Raw genomic sequence first — 24,074 nt, 5'->3', positions numbered from 1 at the left:
TGCATAATTGTATAATCAAACAATATCCTGCAATTAGAGCCGGCCATAGGTGGGCACAGGGCTGATGCATATGATTACATAAAGCCTACGTCCGAAATTTTTCAGATGAATTCAGAGTTCTCAGTCCGACTCAACAGCTTTCTATACAGTGATACAATAAACAATAATTAATAAACATATTAAATGGTTTATTACTTATGAATGAATGAAATTAAAGGAATTTCATGTTTAGTTGCTGCTGCGTTTTTTACTGTCACGGTATATTTATCAACCTTATATTCTTGTAGGAAAGAATGAAAGCTACGTGTTAAAAGCGTGAATTAATTTTCTTTGCTTTCCGCAATCATCGCGCACTACAGTGGCTACAGGAGTACAGTGGGATCCATGAGATTTAACGTGCAAATTGTCCATCACCATGTTCGTGCACTTTATTTGACCCAATAAGAGCTTCAAGAATAAAAAGAAAACTCAAATCAAATTGTTGACAAGTTCTGCACCAGCATACATACAACTCCATCGCTGAAAAACACGTAGGATGTCTGAGAAAAATTAATGAAAATAGTCATGGACAATTTACCGAGCAATACCAGTGAATCCCACTGTACATTGCACAAGATCCTGCCGAGATTACAAGAATCTAGTTTTTAGTAGCTAAATTAAAAAGGTTTTGTTCTCATCTCCCTATCCAAAACAATGCACACCACATTGAACCCATTAGGAAAATTTCAGACCGAAGCGACACGAGACATATGTCGTTTGAGAACGAGCCAATCATAGCTACGTTTCACATCGTAACAGTATGAGAGGCCGCACAAAACTTCGATAAATTGGTGAAATCATCAAGCGATACATGTCGCCTGCCGCTTCGGTGTGAAATCTCCTTACACTGTAGTGTTTATGCTCGAGAAAGAATATGTATATTTGGGCTTATATAGGATTGATGGAGCTGATATTGTTCAAATAACACCTAATTGAATATTTTGTAGTAGAATAACACCACTATTTCTTGAACAATATTGGCGCTGCAAGAAAGATTACTTTTAGTCAAGCTAACAGAAACTCTCTCAAAGTACATGATCTGTGGTTCAGTTTAGGGATGGCCAAACGGATCCGGATCCGAAAAATCCGGATCCATTCGGATCCGGATCCGGATCCAAATGTTACGGATCTGGATCCGGATCCGCATCCGAAAGTTCCGGATCTGGATCCGGATCCGAGAGTTCCGGATCCGCGGATCCGGATCCGGGTCTGAAAGTTTCGGATCTGGATCCGGATCCGAGAGTTCCGGATCCGAAAATTTCGGATCCGGATCCGGGTCCGAAAGATTCAGATCTGGATCCGGATCCGGATCCGAGAGTTTCGTATCTCAATCCCATTATAATATTACCACACCTTAAAAGGTATTATGATCTTCGATTACAAAGAAATTTTTCGTTAGTCCTACAAGAATTTTTTCAAGTGTTGTTCCTAAAATACTTTGCTACGCATCGGCTAACACACTCGTGCACACATGTCAGAGGTGATTTTGTAAATGCCATTGAAACGAATATGTATTCATTCGAATGTATTGGAAATGAAAACACACATAAATGTGAGACATTCCATTCCAGGATGAAACCTTTAACACATATAACAAGATAGAAATGTTATACAAAAATTATACAATTGTTCTACAGTTACAGTTCTACAAATTAAAATAAAACATTATAATATATGCAGTGTTAAATAATTACAAAGTGTAAGACTAACAAGGGAGGTTATCTAAGTATCCCCCTCCGATTTCCATGAAACTTGGCAGTATAGTGGGGCCCAAAGGAAGAATTACGTGTTTTTTTTGTTTCAGCTAAAAAACTGTTTTAGGGGGCAAAACCCCCTCAAATGTCAGGATGAAGACAAATTGAAGTGAGGATCTGACCCCTGTGTCCCCCTCCGATTTCCATGATACTTGGCAGGTGTATAGTGGGGGTCCAATGGAAGAAATACGTGTTTTTTTTGTTTCAGCTAAAAAACAGTTTTAGGGGACAAAACCCCCTCAAATGTCAAGATGAGGACAAATTGAAGTGAGGATCTGACCCCTGTGTCCCCCTCCGATTTCCATGATACTTGGCAGGTGTATATATAAACGGGCCCAAATGAAGAAATACGTGTTTTTTTTTGTTTCAGCTAAAAAACGGTTTTAGGGGGCAAAACCCCCTCAAATGTCAAGATGAGGACAAATTGAAGTGAGGATCTGACCCCTGGGTCCCTCCGATTTCCATGAAACTTAGCAGGTGTATAGCGGGGCCCAATAGAAGAAATACGTGTTTTTTTTTGTTTCAGCTAAAAAACGGTTTTACAGGGCGAAACCCACTCAATTGTCAAGATGAGGACAAATTGAAGTGGGGATCTGACCTCTGTGTCCCCCTCCGATTTCCATGACACTTGGCAGGTGTGTGTATAAACGGGCCCAAATGAAGAAATACGTGTTTTTTTGTTTCGGCAAAAAACTGTTTTAGGGGGCAAAATCCCCTCAAATGTCAAGATGAGGACAAATTGAAGTAAGGATCTGACCCCTGTGTCCACCTCCGATTCTCATGAAATTTGACAGGTGTATAGAGAGGCCCTATCCCCCCTGTTTCTTCCTATGCCTAATTTACGTGGTTTCGGGGTCAGATCCCCACTTCAATTTCTCCTCATCTTGACATTTGAGGGGGGAATGAAAACACACATAAATGTGAGACATTCCATTCCAGGATGAAACCTTTAACACATATAACAAGATAGAAATGTTATACAAAAATTATACAATTGTTCTACAGTTACAGTTCTACAAATTAAAATAAAAAAGTTCTGGATCTGGATTTCGGATCCGCTAGGATCCGGATCTGGCCATCCCTACTATACACCTGCCACGTTTCATGGAAATCGGAGGGGAACACAGGGGTCACATCCCCACTTCAATTTGTCCTCATCTTGACATTTGAGAGGTGGTTGCCCCCTAGAATAAATTTTTTGCCGAAACAAAAAAACACGTATTTCTTCATTTGGGCCCTGCAAGTTTCATGGAAATCGGAGGGGGAGACTTAGACCTCCCTTGTAAGTGTATTAATTAATTACAAATCGCGCACGCGCACACACACACTATATATATATATATGTGTGTGTGTGTGTATGTATATTATATATATACGTATATTAGCAGGTAACAATATGTTTTATAAGCACATTCTTACTTTCCAAAGAAGCGCATGTGGGATGGCAAAACGGATCCGGATCCGAAAATTCCGGATCCGGATCCGAAAGTTTTGGATCCGGATCCGAAAATACCGGATCCGGATCTGAAAATTCCGGATCCACGGATCCGGATATTCTGGATCCGGATCCGAAAGTACCGGATCCGGATCCGGATCTGAAAATTCCGGATCCACGGATCCGGATCTGAAAAATTTTAGGATCCGGATCCTTAGGATCCGGGACCATCCGGGTCCGCTAGGATCCGGATCTGGCCATCCCTAGTTCAGTTGGTTCCCGATGATGGCGTAGGAAGTAGGCGGAATTTACGTTTCTAAAGTGTGTATCTCCATTTTCCTCAAAAGGAATGCATGGTCTGTGATTCAGTTGGTACCCAATGATGGCGCTACGAGCATGCGCAATTCAAATCACGTTTCTAAAGTGTATATTTCAATCTATCCTTGGTCAGTACTGCAGTCCCACAGATACTTCGAAATCTCAAGTCACGTTAAGTCAAACTTTTACATTGGTTTTGATAACAAAAGGCATATCCATCATTACTAAAGTCCTTCGCAATCTAGTAAAGATTGTGTTAAAATTAACTGTACACATCTTTACAAAATCATTTTAGCAGTTGTGATTCGAGTATTCATACCCTATTCTCTTCCCAACATTGTTTCCGATCATGTGAAACCAGAAGTATATTTGACCGTAATAAGTACGTAGAAGGTACATGCATATTATAGCAGTTGAATGAGTAATGAATGAATAAGGCTAACGGGGTACAGCACCCTCGACTACAACTTTGCCTGTGGTTCAACGTGTTTCCTATGATCGCGCAAGGAAGAAGTGGAATTTAAATCGCATAGCTAGAGTCGTTTTCACGTTCAGAAGAGACAACGGCGCTTATGGAGAAATCGCACAGTGTTGCCAATACAGCGCTAGCTCATGTCGCCCGGAAATGATGACCTTCCTTCACAATGAAGGTGTTACATATTTTGTATATATAATGATAATTATATGTAATTATTAATATTATACTGTGAACGTTACAGTTACCCTTTTTACTATGATCCATTGCGATCACTACACACGCGAGTGTAATGCACGAATATGACACTTCAGAAATCACTTAAAAAAGTAACACCATTAAGCCTTGTTTCCATGATTATGAAAAACTAAATATGCTGACCAAGGCAGTAATTTATATTTGCTAGAAGGTTGAAAAGTTAGTTTATGTTTTTAATAAAATAAATTACTGCCTTGGTCAGCATATTTAGTTTTAAAAAAAAGTAAAAATCACTGAGCGATCACACAACTGAAAACACTTTTTCGAGAGAGGGAAAAAGTCTAAACATACCAAAGCAGATCTCTCACTCAAGTAAGGGGAACCTGGCACATGGGTTAGATTAAGTTGCAACCCAAACAAACAAATGAGTTATGGCCCACGTGAACTGATAAGACGTGACTGACTCAAGCAAGGCACGTCATATTTCTATCTTGAAGCCCCATATTTTGTCACGTGTTGGAAAGCCTTTCAAGGGTTAATATGGTGTCTATGAATTTATGTGTACGTTGGAAACTGATCTTCATTTCAGTATTAATGTCGACAGTAATGTAAACGAAAACAACGTGTATTTGCGACAGCACTAATGTTGATCACAACAGCAGCATTGGAAATAATTGTCAATTATTAAATTTAAGTAATTTCAATTCTATTATAACAAACAGCATGAAGTTCATATTTTTACTGAATGGAAATAAAAGAACTCGAAAACTTGGTGGTGATTAGCCGGAATGCTGCGGTGAGTCAGCTCAAGATGGCCAGACAACGGCTCCTTACTTCGCGCGCGGTTCGGATTAAAAAGAAACTCCAAATGCATGGAAGTAATATTTCTGGGAACCTTTGAGTGGTTATAAAAAATAATTTCATTATTTTCTCCACAACTTTGTCGCTGGAAGTTTTTACTTGGAATTACAGAACAAAAAATGGCCAGCGACGACATTTTCTACTGCACGAATATAAAAAATCTCCACATACTTTATTTGAATATTTTTTAATGCAAATATGCTTTAAAGTATTGATAAATTCTGAGTACCACCGTCACCTATGACAATTAAAAAACAGTGTCAATTTTTTTAATAATGAAAGCTTCAATTTTACGGCATGTTTCAACGTTAGGAATGAAAACAATGTAAAAATTGTGTTTTCACAGAACATTTGCGTTTTTAATTTATCTAAAATTATGTAAGCAAGTTACCAGTTTTTTGTGTTCACCATCGTATTCTCTACAAAATTTCCTGCAAAACTGCAGGTACCGATTTTACTTAAGCTAAATTTGTAAATCCAGAAATTTGACAACAGCGCGCTCGTATTTCCCATAAGAAAAGCATTGCCCATAAGAGCCCATTGTGTCTTCTGAACGTGAAAACGACTCTAGTAATTGAACATTTCAAAAGTCATACAGAGTTGTAGTGCGCTATAACATGCACTTATACTTAACATCAGATATCTTTATTCCTTTCTCGCTAGCGATAACAGACCTGTCTACGTTTAAGCTAATTATTGTTGTAATATCAAGAAATAATTTTAACTTTTAAATTAATTATATAATTGACTTTTCAGTTTCATAATCGTTTCTACGTATGTCGAGACATTTCTTATAACTACGTTTTACTGTAAATATGAAAGTTACACACCCACCAACACGGTCATTTGATCGTCATTCACAAGGTGCATTTATGTGTATTCAAACTGTTCGTCACTAGATTCAACTATTTCGCGTTGTGACGAAGAAATTAAACAAAGCACGTCCTCCAAGAAGCGGATACGCGCTATCTGGGAAGCGACACGTTACTCTTTTTTTTTTCATTTTTGCCAACTCGCAGGAAGTAAAAGGAGACTAGGTGAAAGCAGCGATAAACAATTCGGTCCACGCATGACTGTATATTTTAATCTTCAAATTTGTCGACATTATCAGCATCTCTCTACCTACCTAACCTGTATTGATAGCATGGTGTCAGTGACTGCGATTACGGGACGTGTGGGCAGTTGCACCCTCCCCCCCCCCCCACATTATGGCCCTTTTGTGCTAAGCCTTGTCTACCAAGAAAAAGTAAAGGGGCCGTTTACCCACTGTACCCCCTGGAGAATTACGTCGTTTTTTTAAAAAAAAATCGTCAGATTTTAATGTTTAACGTAATGCAAAAGTGGTTCCAGAGCGTTAGGAAACCACAAATAACGGAGATATTTGATCCCAAAGAATGGCCCACGTAAGTTAAAACCTGTAATTTCTGAGTATTTTCGTCGCTATTTGTTAGTAAAAACTGTTTGTATGCACACTAAAATAGCGAAAGAACACGTCGAAAATAACTACCAAACCTAACTACATAAAATTATAGCTGCTGTTGGAAAGTCGTTTTGGGTGCTATATTCACTTGCGCAAAGTCTTCGGGCTGTTCTGCTTCACAGTAAAGTAGCCTAACATGCTAAGGTAACAGACGTACTTTACTTCACAATAACACATTTCAGAGAGCTAAAATTAACTTAAAACGTTCATAAACTTCAAAATCTTCATAAACCATGCAAAATATTTCACTTTATCCAGGGGATACAGAGGGTCAAGGGTACCAAAGTAAACTGTCCTTGCCCCCCTTCCCTAATTTTGGCGTCCAATCGCAGCTACTTCACAGTCAAAAGCCTTATATAACTCGGTAATTTGAAAGCAAAAACGTATGTTTCAAATCCACTTTATGCTCGGATAAGCTTCTTGTGACTGCGCCTACAGATTTTAAAGTGGGATCCCAAGCACTGTGCAATGTTCCTCAATCAATCCCGGGACCCTATGATTAGAAGGCGAAAGCGTAACCACTACATTATCGGTCAAGTCCTGGTAAATTAGTGACCATGGGATGAATTGATGAGTAAAGAAAACACAAAAAAAATCCATGGCCTGCCCGGGGTTTGAACCCAGGTCCTGCTTGCGCTAACTACTACGCTACGAGAGCCAGCAATTTGATTCATTTCGTTTATTTTATTCATCTCTATCTATCATGAAATCGATAGAGACACTCAAGCCCAAGCCTCGATTCGAACCCGGGACCTCTGGCGTAAAACAATCATCGTGAATTGAATGTAACCAGATTTTGATTTATTCTTAATGTCTTATTCACTTCATGTGTTAAAATAACTGCTCGTATCTGAATTGTTATATTCTCAAGTGAGGCGTTAAATCATTGACACTGTAATAATATCAATCCAAACTCGAACTGTTGTGCAAATATTGCAAACTAATGTTTAATACACTATGATGTTATCTAGGGTGTGTATACATTTTTAAAATATTATTAACGATCCTTAAATGTTTATGAATATCATTATAAGTGTGGAAATAAAATATCTTCATCTTTGTTGCCCAAGCGTTCAATCTGCATAACGCGTTCTAGATTAGAGTTTTAAAAAATACTTGGAATTAATAGCATTATAATACTGAAAAGAATATGTCTTCGGGACAGGTTGGGATGAAGAGTGTGGTTATGGAAAGCATGAAGTTTGGACTTACCGGTTAGTTGTGTTTACTGGAGCAGAACTTCCACTGACGTAACACTAGATCCTCTTGTCAACCCTTACGAGCTTCTCCACTGACAGCGAATGCGTGATTCCTTCCTCCCCTTTGCAATCAAAATGGATCCTTCCCCGGAAGCTTCCGAGATGGCGTAAATAACAACGTGACAATTGGACAGAACGCCTTTCCAATTTACACGCTGAATTGTAAATATGCTCCGGAACTCGTGAAATTACAACTTTATGCAACACGATTCGTGCTCGATGAGCTGACGCAGGACTGACTCACATGACTAACATTGATCTGTCCTTATCCCGGCGAACGTAGCGGGAACGTGGCCGCGTTCCTGTCACAACTAAATAAGTTGTTACGCGATACAATTTGCGAGCACTGCAGGTGTCTTCTAGTCTTTATGGAACAAAACACGGAGTCTGGCGTGCACACATTCGACCAAAAGCTGGTGGCACCAACAACCCGATATAATCGTTGCCGCGCAAGTGTGGCTCTGAAGCCTCATTGGTTGACATTTTGGCGCTGCCAGTCTGTCGTCTGCTAGACGACGGTTGATTCGGCAAACCAAGCAGATATCGTGTTCCTAATCACTTCATTCGACTGTAGTGTGCCTAATCTCGATTTCGACTGTGGGATAAGGTTTTGAAACAGAGTAGAGATATCGACACGTGGGAGAAATTGGATTGCGAACGGAAATTCTGAACACTTCCTGTCCCGAATGTCGAGATTTTTTACCCCTTTCCTGTCCCGACAAAAAAAAAGACCCGTACGCTCCCACGAAACTTGTAAAAATAATTCTATCCTAAATAATTCAGCAAATTTTGTTATATTGCTCAATACAATCTGAGGTTCAAGTACGTGAAAAGGGGGGCAAACCTCTATGTCAGAATTATTCTGATTTCACGAACAATACAGGACGTCACAGTTGGCGTAGTAGTAACGTCGCCTAAAAATCAAGGGGTCCCGGGTTCGATACCCGGTGGAGGCACATGGCACAGTGGTCCGGATCCCACTTTAAACTGTAGGTCCAGTCAGGACCGTATTTACCTCTTTGCCGCCCCTAGGCCAAACAAGAAAGCTCTGCCGCCCCCGCCCCCCCATACCGTTTATCAAGAATGAAAAAAAATCATTATTTTCTGTATTACTATTTTTACTATTAACGGCATGCAGTATTGATTAAATGATAGTTACATAAAAATGTAACAAAGAGATATGACATAAATTATATAAATTACACTTTAACATTTGCCTTGTTTTTGAGAGATGACTTTTATTTTTACTTCATTTAAGTGATAGGACAGAACACACACTGGGCTCATCAATGGCACTTTCCTCACTTTTTTCCTCATTACATTTGCGTATAAAAAGAGAACTCTGAACCTTTTTCAGAAATGCTTCCTGCTTTTCATTTTTCTCCGCTTTTCTCTTTTTATATTGTGACCCACTGAGTCTTACTCTTTGATCACTCATAATGAGCGTAATGACGTTTTAAACTTACCCCAACAAACGCACGTCCGATACTGATACACGCGACACACCACCTACTTCTTGAATAATATTCTCGAGCAACTAACAGTAGAATAGTAAAAAAGTGTTCCCCCGTGCATAGCACACGCCATGAAGGCGTATAGGGGGTGTGGGGGTAACGCCCCACACTTTCTTGATCCGGTCGTGAGTGGGGGTGATGTGATCAGCATCACGCCCCTGACCGCCTTTACCCCCCAGGGTTTTCTCTCTACTTCCCTGTTTCTCTTTTCCTCTTTTTTGCATTTACCTCTCCTTCTACCCCCTTCTTCCATACTCATTCTTCATCTCTCTTCATCTCTGTATCTCTCTCTGTCTTACTCCTTCCCTCTTTCTTTCTGTATATCTCCCTTTCTATTTCTCTCTCTCTCCTATTCATTCTTCTTTGTTTCACTCTCCCTGTTCCTTTCTGTGCATTTCCCTTCATAACTCCCTTTCTTCTACTTCTCCTCTTCTTTCTTATCTGTATCTACCTTTCTATTTCTCTCTCTCCTATTCATTCTTTCATTTGCTTCTCTCTGTACATCTCCATCTCTATCTTGCTCTTTCACTGTTTCTCTCCATCTTTCTGTTTCATTCTGACTCTCTCTCTCTCTAGCTCTCTGCACGTGTATGCCTTCTTTTTTCTATATTCTTCTCTCTCCGTCTCCAACACACTACCTATTTGTTCCTTTATTTCCTTGAGAGCTTTCAGCATTTAGATAAACGAAAGGAAAACCCCACACAAAACATATGCTTGCAACAAATTGCATTTTGGTCACGTGAATTCATTTACATCATGAGTATCACCGTGCAAATTGTCCATGACTATTTTCATTAATTTTCTCTTACATCTTATGTGTTTTTAAGCAATGGATTTTTAAGTATGCTGGTGCAGAAGTTGTCAACAGCTTGTTTTGAGTTTTCTTTTAATTCTTGAAGCTGTTATTGGGTCAAATAAAGTGCACGAACATGGTGATGGACAATTTACACGATAATACTCATGGATCTCACTGTACCTGTTCCGTCTAGCGAAAGTTCCACGTGAGCATCACTGTGTGAATGGACTTCAAACAACAGTTCAAATTCAAACAATTCCACGAACGAACAACAATGCCTCAGTAGCCTAGAACGTTGAATAGTCGACTAACGATTTCGGTTCAGGATTCGAGTCCCGCCCTTGACATGGATGTTCCTCATCGTTGCAATATGCTAAAAGTGGACGAGAAATTACCTAAAAATAAGCAAATATAAAATTCAAGAATGGACCGTTTACATGCACATGAGAGGGATACTATACTTTCGATAACAAATTTTGTCGGATTATGCCATTTCAGCCTTTTGTTTTTCTGCATCCCCCAGTTTAATCATTCGCTTATTGTGTGGAACTTCAAACAGGAGTATGCGCAGGGCCTCCCCCATGGCGCAGTGGTAGCGTCATTGCGTTGTAATCAAGGGGTCCCGGGTTCGATACTCGGTGGAGGCACAAGTGGTTCGGATTCCACTTTAAACTGTAGGTCCAGTCCCGATTTGCCTTACTGTGCATAAAGTGGACTTAAAACAGCAACTCAAACCAAGGAGTATGCGCTTAGTGCCTTTAAAATAAACCAGGGCGTCATATTTACGGTTTCCCCGTTTTCATTTTTATTTAATAATTCAGTACAATATAATACAATGAATAAAACATGGCTTCTGGGCATTGTAGAATAGAATTTATTTTAAAAAGATTGTATAACAGGTCGTTATATCTTTTTTACATGGGGCTAAGCCGATGCCGACCGATACTTTTGACATTTTGGTCTTTCAATGACTCGCGACATTTTGGCGGAGTATAATTATCCTGGAAATACAGTATGTTTTTGCCCTATTAAGTACGCTTATAATTGGACGTTAATTTTTTAAAATGTTATCTTGATGCCAAATGGAACAAAAATCAACACCATTGTAAGTTAAATTCTAAAATTGAACTATAAGAAAATTAATTCATTGATTGATGTTTTAAGTCCACTTTATGCACAGTAAGGCTAATCGGGACTGGACCTACAGTTTAAAGTGGGATCCGAACCACTATGAGCCTCCACCAGGTATCGAACCTTGGACCCCTTGATTACAAGGCGACGATGCTACCACTGCACCATCGGGGAGGCCATAAGAAAATTAAGACTTCGACAGAGGCGTCTCGTGAACGCATGCGACAATTGTGGGAAAAAGAACAGCTTGCTCTGCGACGACATTCATGAGCATTTCTACTTTCTAATTTCTTCATATAGGAGAAGCTCCTTTCGCCCTGTCACAACTCGACTTCTACGTCCCCTCAAGCAAATTACGACCAAGAAGGCAACTCTTCAGCCTCCGTCGTAATAGAACCAACGCTCTGACAATATCCCCAATTTGGAATAATGATACCATCAAAAGTGAAAACATTGTGGACTTATTTGCCCGACCGCAATTTTGAAAAGGAATATACTAAAATTACATAAATTACGATAGAACCTAAGATTTATATGTTTGTTAAATGTTTTCTGTCTATATACTACATTCATCTGTGCAATATTTCAATAATGTTATCACAAAATTATTGTATAATGAACGCCATTAATGGGTAATATACCTGTTGCGTTCAATTTCTGAAATAAATAAATAAATAAATTTTACACGAGAGCGCTGAACTAAGCTTATATTGCATTTCTTGGATCTGAAGTGAAATAACGTTTAAAAAATGCTTAACGACATAATATGTAATTTTTATATATAGCTATGGACCTCTAAAATTAACTAAACTGAACTGGCACTCTACAAGTATGATATATTAAATATAGTTTACAGTGGGCGGGATGGTTCAAGATTGAAAGGGGGCAATCCCCACAATACCCTTCCAATTCGCACCCTGGTTGTACTCCATTCCTGCTTGACTCGCTCGGAATACAAGAAGTTCTTCGTCCAGTGTATCATAAATAAAGCCTTTTCTTAATTGTCAGTGAAACGATTGACAAGACAGCGATAAAAGAAAGCATTACATAAGATTATTGCTTACCAAGAACATTCACCTGACGATCACCCACAAGCACACGAGTTTCTTCTATAAAAACATCCGTGGCGCTAGTATCAAGGTCACTCAAGACAAGATCAGAGCGACAAGTTTTCACCCGTATTTGGTTTTATCCAAGAAAATGCCACACGATTGAGAATGGGGTTTCCTTACTTGAGGCTCATGGGCATATGAGAGATTGTTACGTACACAGAGACGCGTAAAATAGGATTGCTATTATGATAAAGTGAATATCTTTTGAAAGTAACCTGTACAAAACCTAACTATTATAGTTTCAGTTACAAATTAAATATTGGAATAACGGCATTTATAAGCTAACCAAGTGCTTAACCTATAAAGTTGTAGTTCTTTAAAAACATGCAATTTATGCTAGGAAGTAAAGCAAATCAACGTGCCTTTACGATGATAACGGTTCTCTCCCGCAAATGTATCTTTCTTCTAGCTTTCGATATTCTTTTCTCAGATTTTTCCTTGTTTGATCGAGTTTTTGACCATTTCATTATCTATGTTTTCCTTCCCATTTTACTGTGTTCCTTTCTTTGTTTTCTCTGTATCGATCTTCAGCTATTCCTCTTCGTTTTCTCTCTCAATTTCTGCCTGTTTTTCTTCTATAATTCGCTTTCTTTCTCTCTCTCTTGTCTCTCTATCACTTTCTTAATTTCTCTCTATCTTCTTTCTTTTCTTTCTTTTCTTCTCGCTTCTTTCTCTGTCTCTCCGTCTTTACTTTATTTCTCTTCCATCTTTTCTCCCTCACTTCTTTTCTCTCTTTCTCTGTGTGTGTGTGAGTGTGTGTGATGGTGTGTGTGTGTGTGTGTGTGTGGTGCGCCCTGGCGTGCGTGGGGGTACAGCCCCTTCCGCAGAGGCGTCTCGTGAACGCATGCGGTGCATGCTGCGCATGCGTCAATTGTGAGGAAAAGACAGCTTGCTCTGCAACGACATTCATGAGTATTTCTACATTTTAATTTCTTCATATAGGAGAAGTACTTATTTTACACGAGAGCGCTGAACTAAGCTTATATTACATTTCTTGGATCTGAAGTGAAAGAAATTAATAATTCTTTTCCCACAATTGATGCATGCGTCACTTCAGATCCAAGAAATGTAATATAAGCTTAGTTCAGCGCTCTCGTGTAAAATAAGTACTTCTCCTATATGAAGAAATTAGAATGTAGAAATGCTCATGAATGTCGTTGCAGAGCAAGCTGTCTTTTTTCTCACAATTGACGCATGCTTTAACGAGACGCCTCTGCCTTCCGAAAGTTTGAGAAAATCAAAATTTCAAGTGAAACCAGTAAAGAACTCTGGAAAAACCGAAGCAGTGAATGCAACTCCTCCTTAAAATAACACCAATAACCATTTTTGTAGGTCTTTGAACAACTTGTAAACGAAAGTTACAAAAGGTAATTGTGAAATGTCTTATTGTGTATCCTGCCCTCATAAAACGGCAGGAATCATTCACCTTTACAATTCCAGCCCCCTCAGAAAAAAAAATCCTGCGTACACTAGCGTCTGTGTATGTGTGTGCTTCCGTCTTTATTGCTTTCTTTATCTCTCTCTTACTTACGTTTCTTTCTCTGTTCAATTCTCCCTCTCTCTCTCTCGGGGTGCGAAATCCTAGGGACGACGGGGGGGGGTTCCCCCACCAACATACTTTGCCTCAAAAATCCCCCCCACCAAAAAAATTCAAGGGCGAGAGTTTCTGTTACAACAAACAAAAAATAAACAATTACTTTTAATTTCAAGTATACTGTACTAAGAATAATATCCAATATACAAAAATTAGTGTAGTTGTGAGTGTTCAATGCTTTTCTCTTTCAAGAGATCATTAACAAATTTCCATAAACAAGAATGCAAAACAATAATAACTATGAAATCTAATTATTTATACATATTAACATAGAGCAAAAACTTAATACAAACTTACACATAATAAAACCACTTCAACTATTTCATAATTTATTAACATCTTTAACCAGTTAGTAAAGGACGTAGTTTGCCACTTTATAATATCTGATATATTTAAAAGTAACAAATTATTCTTATCATTAATAATAATAATATATTTTTACTTATAATAACATTATAAATATGTGTATCGAATAATTTATATGTATGTTTGTGGGGGAGGGGGTTTGTAGATTAAGATCTTTCTCCCCCACCAGTCTTAAATAATTTCGCACCCTGCTCTCTCCCTCCCCCCCCCCTTTTTCCAGGTCTCTTTTTCTCCTTTAGAGCAATTTTCTCTTACGATGACATGTAAACATGATGATGATACAATTCTTCACTCTTTACCAGTGATGTGCCGTAGACTATAAGTTTACGTCTACATGCGTTGTCTACACGTAATCTACGCGCAGATTACATTGGGTTGTAGTTTACATAGACTACGTCGTAGACAATCTAAAGTGCATTAAAATTAATTTTCAAGGGTTTCATGAAAGGAAAGTGACATTTTCAACTATATTGGTTCCTAACGAAATTAAAAGAATCCTATTTACACCAAAATTTATCTTCTCTTCTATCAACTATGGAAGAAAATAAATAGTTTGCAAAAACAACAACAGATGGCAGTCGTGAGGCAAGAGTGGTCTTTTCCCCATAAAACACTAGAATATTTCCTATATTAGGTTTCTTCCTAGGTGAGAAATTGTTCGAATTTGGAAGAAAGAGTATGAAAAGTTCTTCTCACACATCAGCAATTGATACGTAGTATAATTTTCTTTTAATTCCACAGCGGCCCTTGATAAGTTATAACCTTTCGCCATGTTGTTTACATAGATTACGTCATCTACGTGTATAAAATAGTCTACGTGTAGAATGTAGACTGTCGTTGTTTACGCGTAGACGCACATTACTGCTCTTGACCTCTCCCTTGGAAAACTTTATGCGGACACCCGTGCTTCTAACCTTGAACGCTTATCTTTCATATTCCAGATGTGTCACTTGGCGCGCCCATTCAATTATCCTCCAATCCGCTGTTAGGACATGGACGTAGTATGTGGTTCAGAGTTAGTTCACCTTCATTCACCTGTTTTTTTTTTCATATTTAGGTCCGAATATTTTCTAAGGGTTTTATTTTCAAATAATTTAATTTTGTTTCTCTACGGGTTTTTGCAAGGATCTCACCGATGGCGCAGTGGTAAATCCTTGTAATCAAGGAGTCCCGAGTTCAATACCCGGTACAGGCACATAATGACTCGGGTCCCACTGTAAACTGTAGGCCCAGTCCTGATTATCCTATCTGTGCATAAAGTGGTCAAAAAAACAAACTTCAACCTCAACAGCTATCTTGTGTATTTTTAAACTTTAGATTGAATAATTATTTTGCGTTACATTCGCGATTTCTGTTTTTCTAACCGCCTCGGTGGCCGAACTCGACTTCCGAAGGTCTCAGATTCAAGTCCTGTTCTGGTCTTGGCTGTTTATGGGCGATTGTTGACACGCACCTGGATGTTACCCTGGATCGAACTTCTCAGATAGCTGTTAGGGTAACTATCTTACTGAACCTGGTCCTTGGTGTAGGATTTTAATACCTTTCCTTAGTTTTTAGCAATGAAAAGGTATGGAACTTTCTTCCAACAAAAGTCGAGATTATTAACATTAATGCACAATATATATTAATACTTAATCCTTGGCAATCCTGGATTTAGGTTAAGTGATGCAGATTTTTATAACAAATCCGAAACGGGTAACCCTTCCAGGATTAGTCACGATTGCTTTTCGGTATCGCAAGCAACTACAGCCGAAGCAGCAGGTTTGAGAAACTAACCCAATGAAATTGCAGCCTCCGAAGAGCGGAATATCCCTACAAGGTAAACTTGTGATACCGGCAACCGGGTAAGATACCGAAATATACAGAAAATCGGCTTCCTTTTATACTACACGGTTATTTACAAAAAAAACATGGATATTTGCAGGTTTCTGTAGATTTACATAATTACGACATGTAAAATGGATGTTTACAATATTTACATAAAATAGTTAAAGATGTAAATAATATACCTTTCTAATATATTTTTTCAAAGCCAAAACCGTTTATACAATGATTAATTTTGTTGTCTAAAAAATTTTTAATTAGTTCTCGAACATTCTCAATCTTGTGCGAGTCATAGATAATGTATGCACACGCAGATGTTGCCCTTTCTATTTTCAAATGGTAACATGAACAAATTCGACTGGGGCGACACATTGTCCCGTCATCAATTTCATCACTCATCCTCGTCTTCGCGATTAGCCAACAGTGGATGAGAAGTGAAGCAAGATAAAAAATACAAAACACGAAATTATGTTTTCTATTATCTGTAATTAGGGATGAGCACTTGTATACCTAATTAATGCAGGAAAACTTTTTTCAGGATATTAATCCAGGAAGTTGTAAAAGTTGCATTATGAGGTGTTGCTGCCTTGTATATGGGTAATTTAAAAACTAGTAGAGCCACAAACATGGACGTCCGCAGGATTCTTTCCAGGGAGGGGCAAGGAAGATATTTTTTCCAGGGGGTCAAAAAAGGCACATTTTCCCCCAAAATAGTGTTGTTCCCTAAACAAACATTGCTTACATTTAAATTTATTGTGTTCATGCAATAATTAACACATATTATTATGGCTAAATGAAATTATATGTGTGAAATACATAATTTTTGGTTGACTTTTATTTTCCAGGGGGGGGGGCACTGTCCTCCCTTGCCCCTCCTTCCGGACGCCCATGGCCACAAATATGATATATGCTAGACTGTAATATGTACCAAATACGTGTTTGATACGATACAACATAACTATGCATCATCACTTATGGAGTATATCGCGAAACGCACAGCAAGTGTAGCTCAAGTGTGTCAGTGTTTCTCCATATCTGTTCGAAATAACAGACACGTTTCTATAACAATCGTATTTATTATTCAACCTACACTCAAACGCTGGTTCAAGGGCATCACAGATGTTTCACCTAAAGGAGTCGAATGTACTTTTTGAGTCAATAACCTGTCAGAAATAAGGCAACGTGGGAAAGTCAAGTGTTGCCAACCACGAAGATAAAGTAACGAGTCTGGAGGAATCCACACAGGCTATTCTGCAAGGCGTCTCCTTCTTTCATAATATGTCGTGTTTATAGATATGTCCGGATTCCGAGAGCAATATTATATTGTCTGCATCTGAACATGACAAAATATTAATAAAAGCTAATATTTCTTCTCTATTAAGTATTCGTACTTTTACCAAAATTGTGATATTAAAAAAATACATTGTACACAATTTTATTGAAAAGCCTTTTGCAAAACTAGAAATGTTAAAAATTTAGTATACTGAAAAATATTAAGTGCAACGTAAAAATTAAAGATTGCTTGGGAAAGTCTTTGTAGCCAGGTTCGAATTTTCCTTGTGGCAATGCAGCTTGCTTAAGCCTTTACCAGAATTCATGAGTTTGATTTCGAGTAAGTTCCTTGTAAAACGATACATGTCTGCATGAGAATTTCACCTTGCCAAAACTTTGGGGTAAAAAGAAAGTAAGTTAGCAACACTGAAGAAATCAAACATTTGTTCCTTTGACCTTACACAATGTTCAAACAAGCAAATTGCATTCTGTCTCTGGCGACGTTTTGTTTTATTCCAGGACGGTTCAGGACTTCGTTTTAAAGCAAACTCCTCTTTTAGCTTTCCCAGAATAATATTTTCTTCGTAGCCTCTTGCATTTCGAGGTATAAATCATGTAATGCCGAGTTTCTTTCCTTCGGGTAGGAAGAAAATAAAATAAAAAGAGGACAGTCTCTCCACAAATGAAAGCGAGAGTCTTGAAGCCGTCGGGCGAGCACAGCCAATGAGGAAGAAGCAGAAACAATCCCGGTAGAGAATACCAAAGAAGAGCAAGAGTGTCGGTCAGTTTCACAGGTGACCAGCGTACGTGCGGCAAATCAAGGTCGACGACATGAGGTAAGTTCGCTTTCGCAAAGTTCAATTTTTTTTGAACGTACTAAGCAATGAAGGTTAGGGTTTATGTGTCTGTTTTTCGAGACTTTCGTGTTAATCCCTTCAAGTTGTGGTAACGTTCACCTAACCTTCGTTTCCTTATCTGACAGGCCTGGAAGACGTTGATGGTCAATGACTTCCCCCTTTTCATCACGTAAACTTTCTTCCTTCCAAATGAAAATATAGCTCGGGATATTCATTTTCGGGCTTTAAGGTGTGATTCCAATTTTGACATAGTAGTGAATAACTCTGCTTTCAGTGACGTGCTCAGGATATTCGAAAGGAGGTGTTACCTATATTCTATTTAGTAGTCAACCGTCATTTTGCCATCTTTTCCTACCTTTGACGTTCTTTTTTATGAATACTGAGCCAAAAATGGGAGAGGGGTTATGACTCCCACCCACCTTGGGCACGCCACTGTCTGGTATATCCAGAGAATAATATTCACAGCAATACTCGCTACTCTTTGTACAAAGAACGAATCAACAACTATTCACGTGATAATTACCTGTCATGAAATTATCTACAGCATGTATATTTTCTATTTTTCGTTAATTTACATCGCGCTTCTACCTCTCTCGGTCAGGCGTTATCTTTTAGACTGGCGAACCATTAAATCAAAAATAATACTTTCGTCGAACCACTAAGTAATATCACGAGGTTTGCAATTGTAACATTTAAATTGTATGGTTATATTGCATAATATTGGTAACTAATGATTATGCACTTACTAAAACTGTACGTAGATTACCTTCTCTTGATATTAAAATAAGAAATAACTCTAATTATGTATTAATAATGTGCACAATACAATCTGCAACTTATCACTACATCTGTAATTCATTATTCTTAAATCAAACCTTGTAGAAACCTTATGGTAATGTTTTTTTTATTTATTGCAAGCACAAACTGACTATGAAAGTATGTCTTTTTACAATAATGGAAGAGGCCGACAAACAAGTTTAAAAGTGGCAGTCAATTTTGAGGTAACAATAAAAGAATAGTCATTTTTTCCTTAGGATTACGTAAATAAATACATACTTGCTTTTTTCAATCTTCATCGAAATTCTTTTAATTTTCTTACTACGAATTCGAATCTTCTAATTGAAATTTTGATGTAAGTCTACTTTATGCACAGATAGGATAATCGGAACTGGACATACAGTTTGAAGTGGGATCCGAACCACTGCGCAATGTGCTTCCACCAGGTATCGAACCCAGTATTCCCGGGAAAGGTGATCTATGGTCGGAATTTTTCCGGCCTTGTCCTCGCATGAAGCGGCTCCGATGCTCACCCAGTCTCAAACCAATGGGTACCTGGGGAATATCCTGTGGAGCATATGCGGCCGGAGCGTGGTGCTTATCACATCACCTCCAGAATGGCCGAGATCGAGAATGTGTGGGGCCCTGCCCCCACATCCCCTAAATGTGCCTTCATGGCACGGGGAACTTTACTTTACCTTACCTCTCCCCCCCCAAAAAAAACAACTGAGAACCATGGATCTCATAAACAACAATAATAAGTGCTCAATTACGAGATAGACGGTTCCTAAGCATGGACGTCCGCAGGATTTTTTCCAGGGAGAGGCAAGGAAGTATATTTTTCCAGGGAGGCAAACAAGGCACATTTTCTCCAAAAATAGTGTTGTTCCCTAAAAAAACATTGCTTAAATTTGAATTTATGATGTTCATGCAATAATCAACACATATTATTGTGGCTAAAATGAAATTATATGTGTGAAATACATAATTTGTGGTTGACTTTCATTTTCCAGGGGGGGCACGGCTCCCCTTGCTCCCCCTTGCTCCCCCTTCCGGACGCCCATGTTCCTAAGTAAGATAAAATAAATCAGCCTGTTTTAATTTTGAGATATATTATTAAATATCGATTCTATACTCTCTCAAACAACTAGAAAAAAGTGGCAAATAAACCACATCAAGATATAAACAAAACCATTCCTTATTTAGCCAAAGTACTAATATCTGCAATTGTATGTTTGTGATTGTTCCTTCATCCATCTTATCGTATCACCATTCCCCATCGTCGAAATTTGCAAAAAGAAAGAAAACGAGGTCAATCTTAATATATTGCTAAGTTTCATAAAAGTATATGTCCTATTTTATTGTGATTTCACTCTATGAACGTCGAAATATCGTTCTTGACCCAGAAGCCCTATAAAAATTCGCGCATAACTTTGTGTTACCTTCCGCTGAAATCAAGAGGAAATGTATGACGGTGAACATCCTTTGCTGTTTCCTCTCAGTATCAATCTGCAAGTGTCTTATGCAGCACAACATGGTGTGGATCCAATCTGTCTCAACAAGTCTTTGAAAACAAAATAACGAAGAAGTGAGAGGGTTTTGGATATACAGAGCATCTGTGTAATTTATCATTCCTCCGGAACAATTTGAATGAGCGTGTTCATTGTAACGGAACAGAAGAGCTGCCACTTACTGGATCGATTCATTTAAAATTAAATTTCACATTCTGCCGCTGGGTGGCGCATTTGTATAAGCTTTCGCTGACGTCAATCGGCAGAACAGGTTGCGTTCTGCATCTGGTATGACAAGACTTTTCCCTTTCGACACTCGGATGAAAACTCTGAACAAAGATAATATATAAACTCAGATTGTAAATTTTCTATTGATGGAATCACTTTGCAACTGAATGGATGCAACATGTTCACCAATCAAGCTCTGCCCCACAAAAAATAGTTGTTAAAATGTTTAATGCTATTAATCGCCCGTTACACAAATAAATCACGATATTCTTTCTGGACGAGAGACTCTGGCTCACTGTAAACCTTACTTCACTTGCAAGCCTTTAATTTACTGTAAATATGCCTCAAATCTGATGTAACTTTTATTCAATGTATTTATTTATTTAACTCTAGTTTCCCGAATGCAAAACTTACATAAATCAGTGAGCTTACTTGTTTATTTTACTCGCTTAGCCTCGTCTCTAAGCCTACAGTCGGGACGCGCTAGCAACCGGCGTGGAACCACCCGCCATGGTAGTGACGCGCCGTTGCCGGATTGACCTACTTCAGGATTTTCGCGAGCCCACAGAAACACGTGTAGGATACAACATCTGGTTAAACAGTCAACAACGGGACCCTTCCATTGTTCTCATTCCGACTCTTTTCCTATTTAAAGGAACAACGTTAACTACTTCTGTTCTTTCATTCATTTTTTTATGTTTTTACATACAGGTAGCTCGAAGCATTAATAACACATGTACCAAATGTATCATTAATGTTACGAAAATCGAGCAATTGCCAAGCGTTTCGTTGTAATTTATTGAACTCTGTATTGCCAGAGCCTGTATTGTCATGTAGCTTCCAAAATTAACTCACTTCACACACCCACATGTGCTTCCCCGATGTTACAGTGTTAGGGTAAGCGTCGTCGCCTTGTAATCAAGGAGTCCTGGGTTCGATGCCAGGTCGACGCACATAGTGGTTCGGATCCCACTTCCAACTGTAGGACCATTCCAGATTAGCCGTAGTGTGCATAAAGTGGACTTTAAAACACCAACTCAATCAATCAATTCACACACAATTGATTTGTTCTTGATAAATTCTTATCTGTAATACAGTAACTCAGTTCTGTGAAATTCTGTTTTAGAGGTGAATTTTGTTACGTTCCGCAAAATATATTTTTAAAACGTGTTAACGAAACGAAGTTGTACGTAATTTGTTTATATGTAATTCGCCCTAATTTTCAAGAAATACATTTCATTTGTACCTTCTGAAGCTTCAACAATCGCGGCGTGACAAAGAAGGCAAAGAGAGGCGGCATGAAATCAAAGGAGAACGATTTGCCACAGTGTTGTTCATAACACAAGATGCATTTTCCTTTTGTTGGTAATTGTGATACGATACAACATAAGTAAAAAGATGCCGGTAGTTGATGCTTGCAATGTACCATAATAAAAACACAACAAAGGTTCTTTCAGTGAAGGTTTTCGGTTGCTGTGTAGAGCAGGAAGAGAAAATGTTTCATGCTTGCCAGAAAGTAAAATTCACACGGGAAGTTAACGTTAACCTACAAGAAACTTCAGATTCAAACTTCTAGATTCGTTAATTTATCACTTTACGACGGAAATAACATATATTAGCATACTGATACGTACGTGCTTAATTTCGCGTGACGTCTTATTTTTTTCCCGAGCTTGCCAACAGCTGATTAGCCTGTCCGTCTATTTGTGCGAATGTGGCAACGCAGAAAACCCCCAGCCACATGGCAGCCAACGAGGAGACAGAATTTGGTCACGTTCTGCCGTTCTGCGTTCTGATTGTACACCGCTTCTTATCGCGGACCGACTGTAATCGACGACTAAATAATGGCTCCAGTGATTTATACAGTATTCGAACCCAGGATAAGTAATAGTTTTGTGTATGAGTTGTAGAGATAAACAATTTTACTTTTTTAAAAATGTGAACCCAATTCATACCAATCGTCAAAATGAATGGGCATATTAACCTTATAATTGGTCGCACATACTTAAATTTCTACATAATGGATACTTTTGTTCATCAAATTTGATTTCAAGGCAAATAAACTGCACGGTTTGATTCACATCACATCTACGCTCGGAGTAGGTGAAACCCAACGTTCTGGAGCGGTCTTTTGACCTACTTTTCGCCTTACGACATTTTACTATAAGGCTGTCTCCCCTTACGATATTTTTCTGTAAGGCTAGACCGGTCCTTTGACCTACTTTTCGCCTTACGACATTTTACTATAAGGCTGTCTCTTCTTACGATATTTTTCTGTAAGCTCAGTTCTAGAGCGGTTCTTTGACCTACTTTTTGTGTAGACCCAAATGGAGAATTCAACGCCCGAAAATGGAGCTCGGTGGAGCTCGCCTTAATGGTTTGCTCTTGTAAGGCATGAGCTCCATTTTCTCGCAGTGTTACCAACTCCTCACTCGAAAAAATCACCAGGGTTTTTGTTTTTGGGTATAACCTAACCTAAAGCAAGGAGGTGGCAACCTTGCTTGAGATATTTTCTCGCAGTGTTGCCAACTCCTCACTCGAAAAAAATCACCAAGGTTTTTTTTCTTGGTCTAACGTAACCTAAAGCAAGGAGGTGGCAATTTTGCTTGAGGCTTGCCTTACAGTGCATAAAGCAAGGTTGCCAACCCACTGGTACTTTTGCCATAGCCTTTTACAAGAAAAAAAAAGAGAAAGGGAAGAGTTAAACAACCGACAGCTTACCCACAGCCTTTTTTGCTCTAACCTAACCTAAAGCAAGGAGCTGGCAACTTTGCTTGTGCAATCAACCCGGTCGACCGCCCTCAAGTGGAGATAAGCGTTGCCAACTCCTCACTCGAAAAAAAAAATCACCAAGGTTTTTTTGGTCTAACCTAACCTAAAGCAAGGAGGTGGCAATTTTGCTTGTGCAATCAACCCGGTTGACCGCCCTCAAGTAAAGATCAGCGTTGCCAACCTACATATACTAAACAAGGAGAGCCGGCACTGCCGTAAAAGAGAGAGAGAGATGGGTGGATGGTAATATAGTATGTGTGTGCGTGTGTGCGTATAATATGTAGCATTATTAACTAGAGTGTGTTGGCAATTTACTTGCAACTAAAAAAATAGAGATGCCAACGTTGGTGTAAGATGAAGAGAGAGAGAGAGAGAGAGATTTATGGCTGGCAACAGTAACGAGCGAATGCGCCATATCGTAATTTTCCAACTCCGTATATCGTGATTTTTGTAAACCTCTCTCTCGGGGGAAACACGATGTGTTATACACACGCGCGCGCG

At 38.8% G+C, this 24,074-nt stretch overlaps 2 protein-coding genes across 2 annotated transcripts in view; one reads left to right on the top strand and one right to left on the bottom strand.

Moving 5' to 3' along the window:
- Positions 1 to 8,230, bottom strand: part of LOC145981604 (putative sodium/potassium/calcium exchanger CG1090) — a 98,956-nt gene extending 90,726 nt beyond the window's left edge. Inside the window, exon 1 of the mRNA XM_083114965.1 lies at positions 7,773 to 8,230. The gene's annotated coding sequence lies outside the window, so the exon portion shown is untranslated. The remainder of the gene's footprint in view (positions 1 to 7,772) is intronic.
- A 9,931-nt stretch (positions 8,231 to 18,161) lies between these two features.
- The window catches only part of LOC145981309 (transforming growth factor-beta-induced protein ig-h3-like), a 44,731-nt gene continuing 38,818 nt past the window's right edge, over positions 18,162 to 24,074 (top strand). Inside the window, exon 1 of the mRNA XM_083114507.1 lies at positions 18,162 to 18,264. Within this exon, the coding sequence (XP_082970633.1) occupies positions 18,260 to 18,264 (5 nt within the window). The 5' untranslated portion in view covers positions 18,162 to 18,259. The remainder of the gene's footprint in view (positions 18,265 to 24,074) is intronic.

The sequence above is a fragment of the Lepisma saccharinum genome, chromosome 29, assembly GCF_977018435.1.
Source record: "Lepisma saccharinum chromosome 29, izLepSacc3.1, whole genome shotgun sequence".
Lineage (NCBI taxonomy): Eukaryota > Metazoa > Arthropoda > Insecta > Zygentoma > Lepismatidae > Lepisma > Lepisma saccharinum.
The sequence above is the reverse complement of the archived record's forward strand: the minus strand, read 5'-3'. Positions and strand labels throughout refer to the sequence as shown.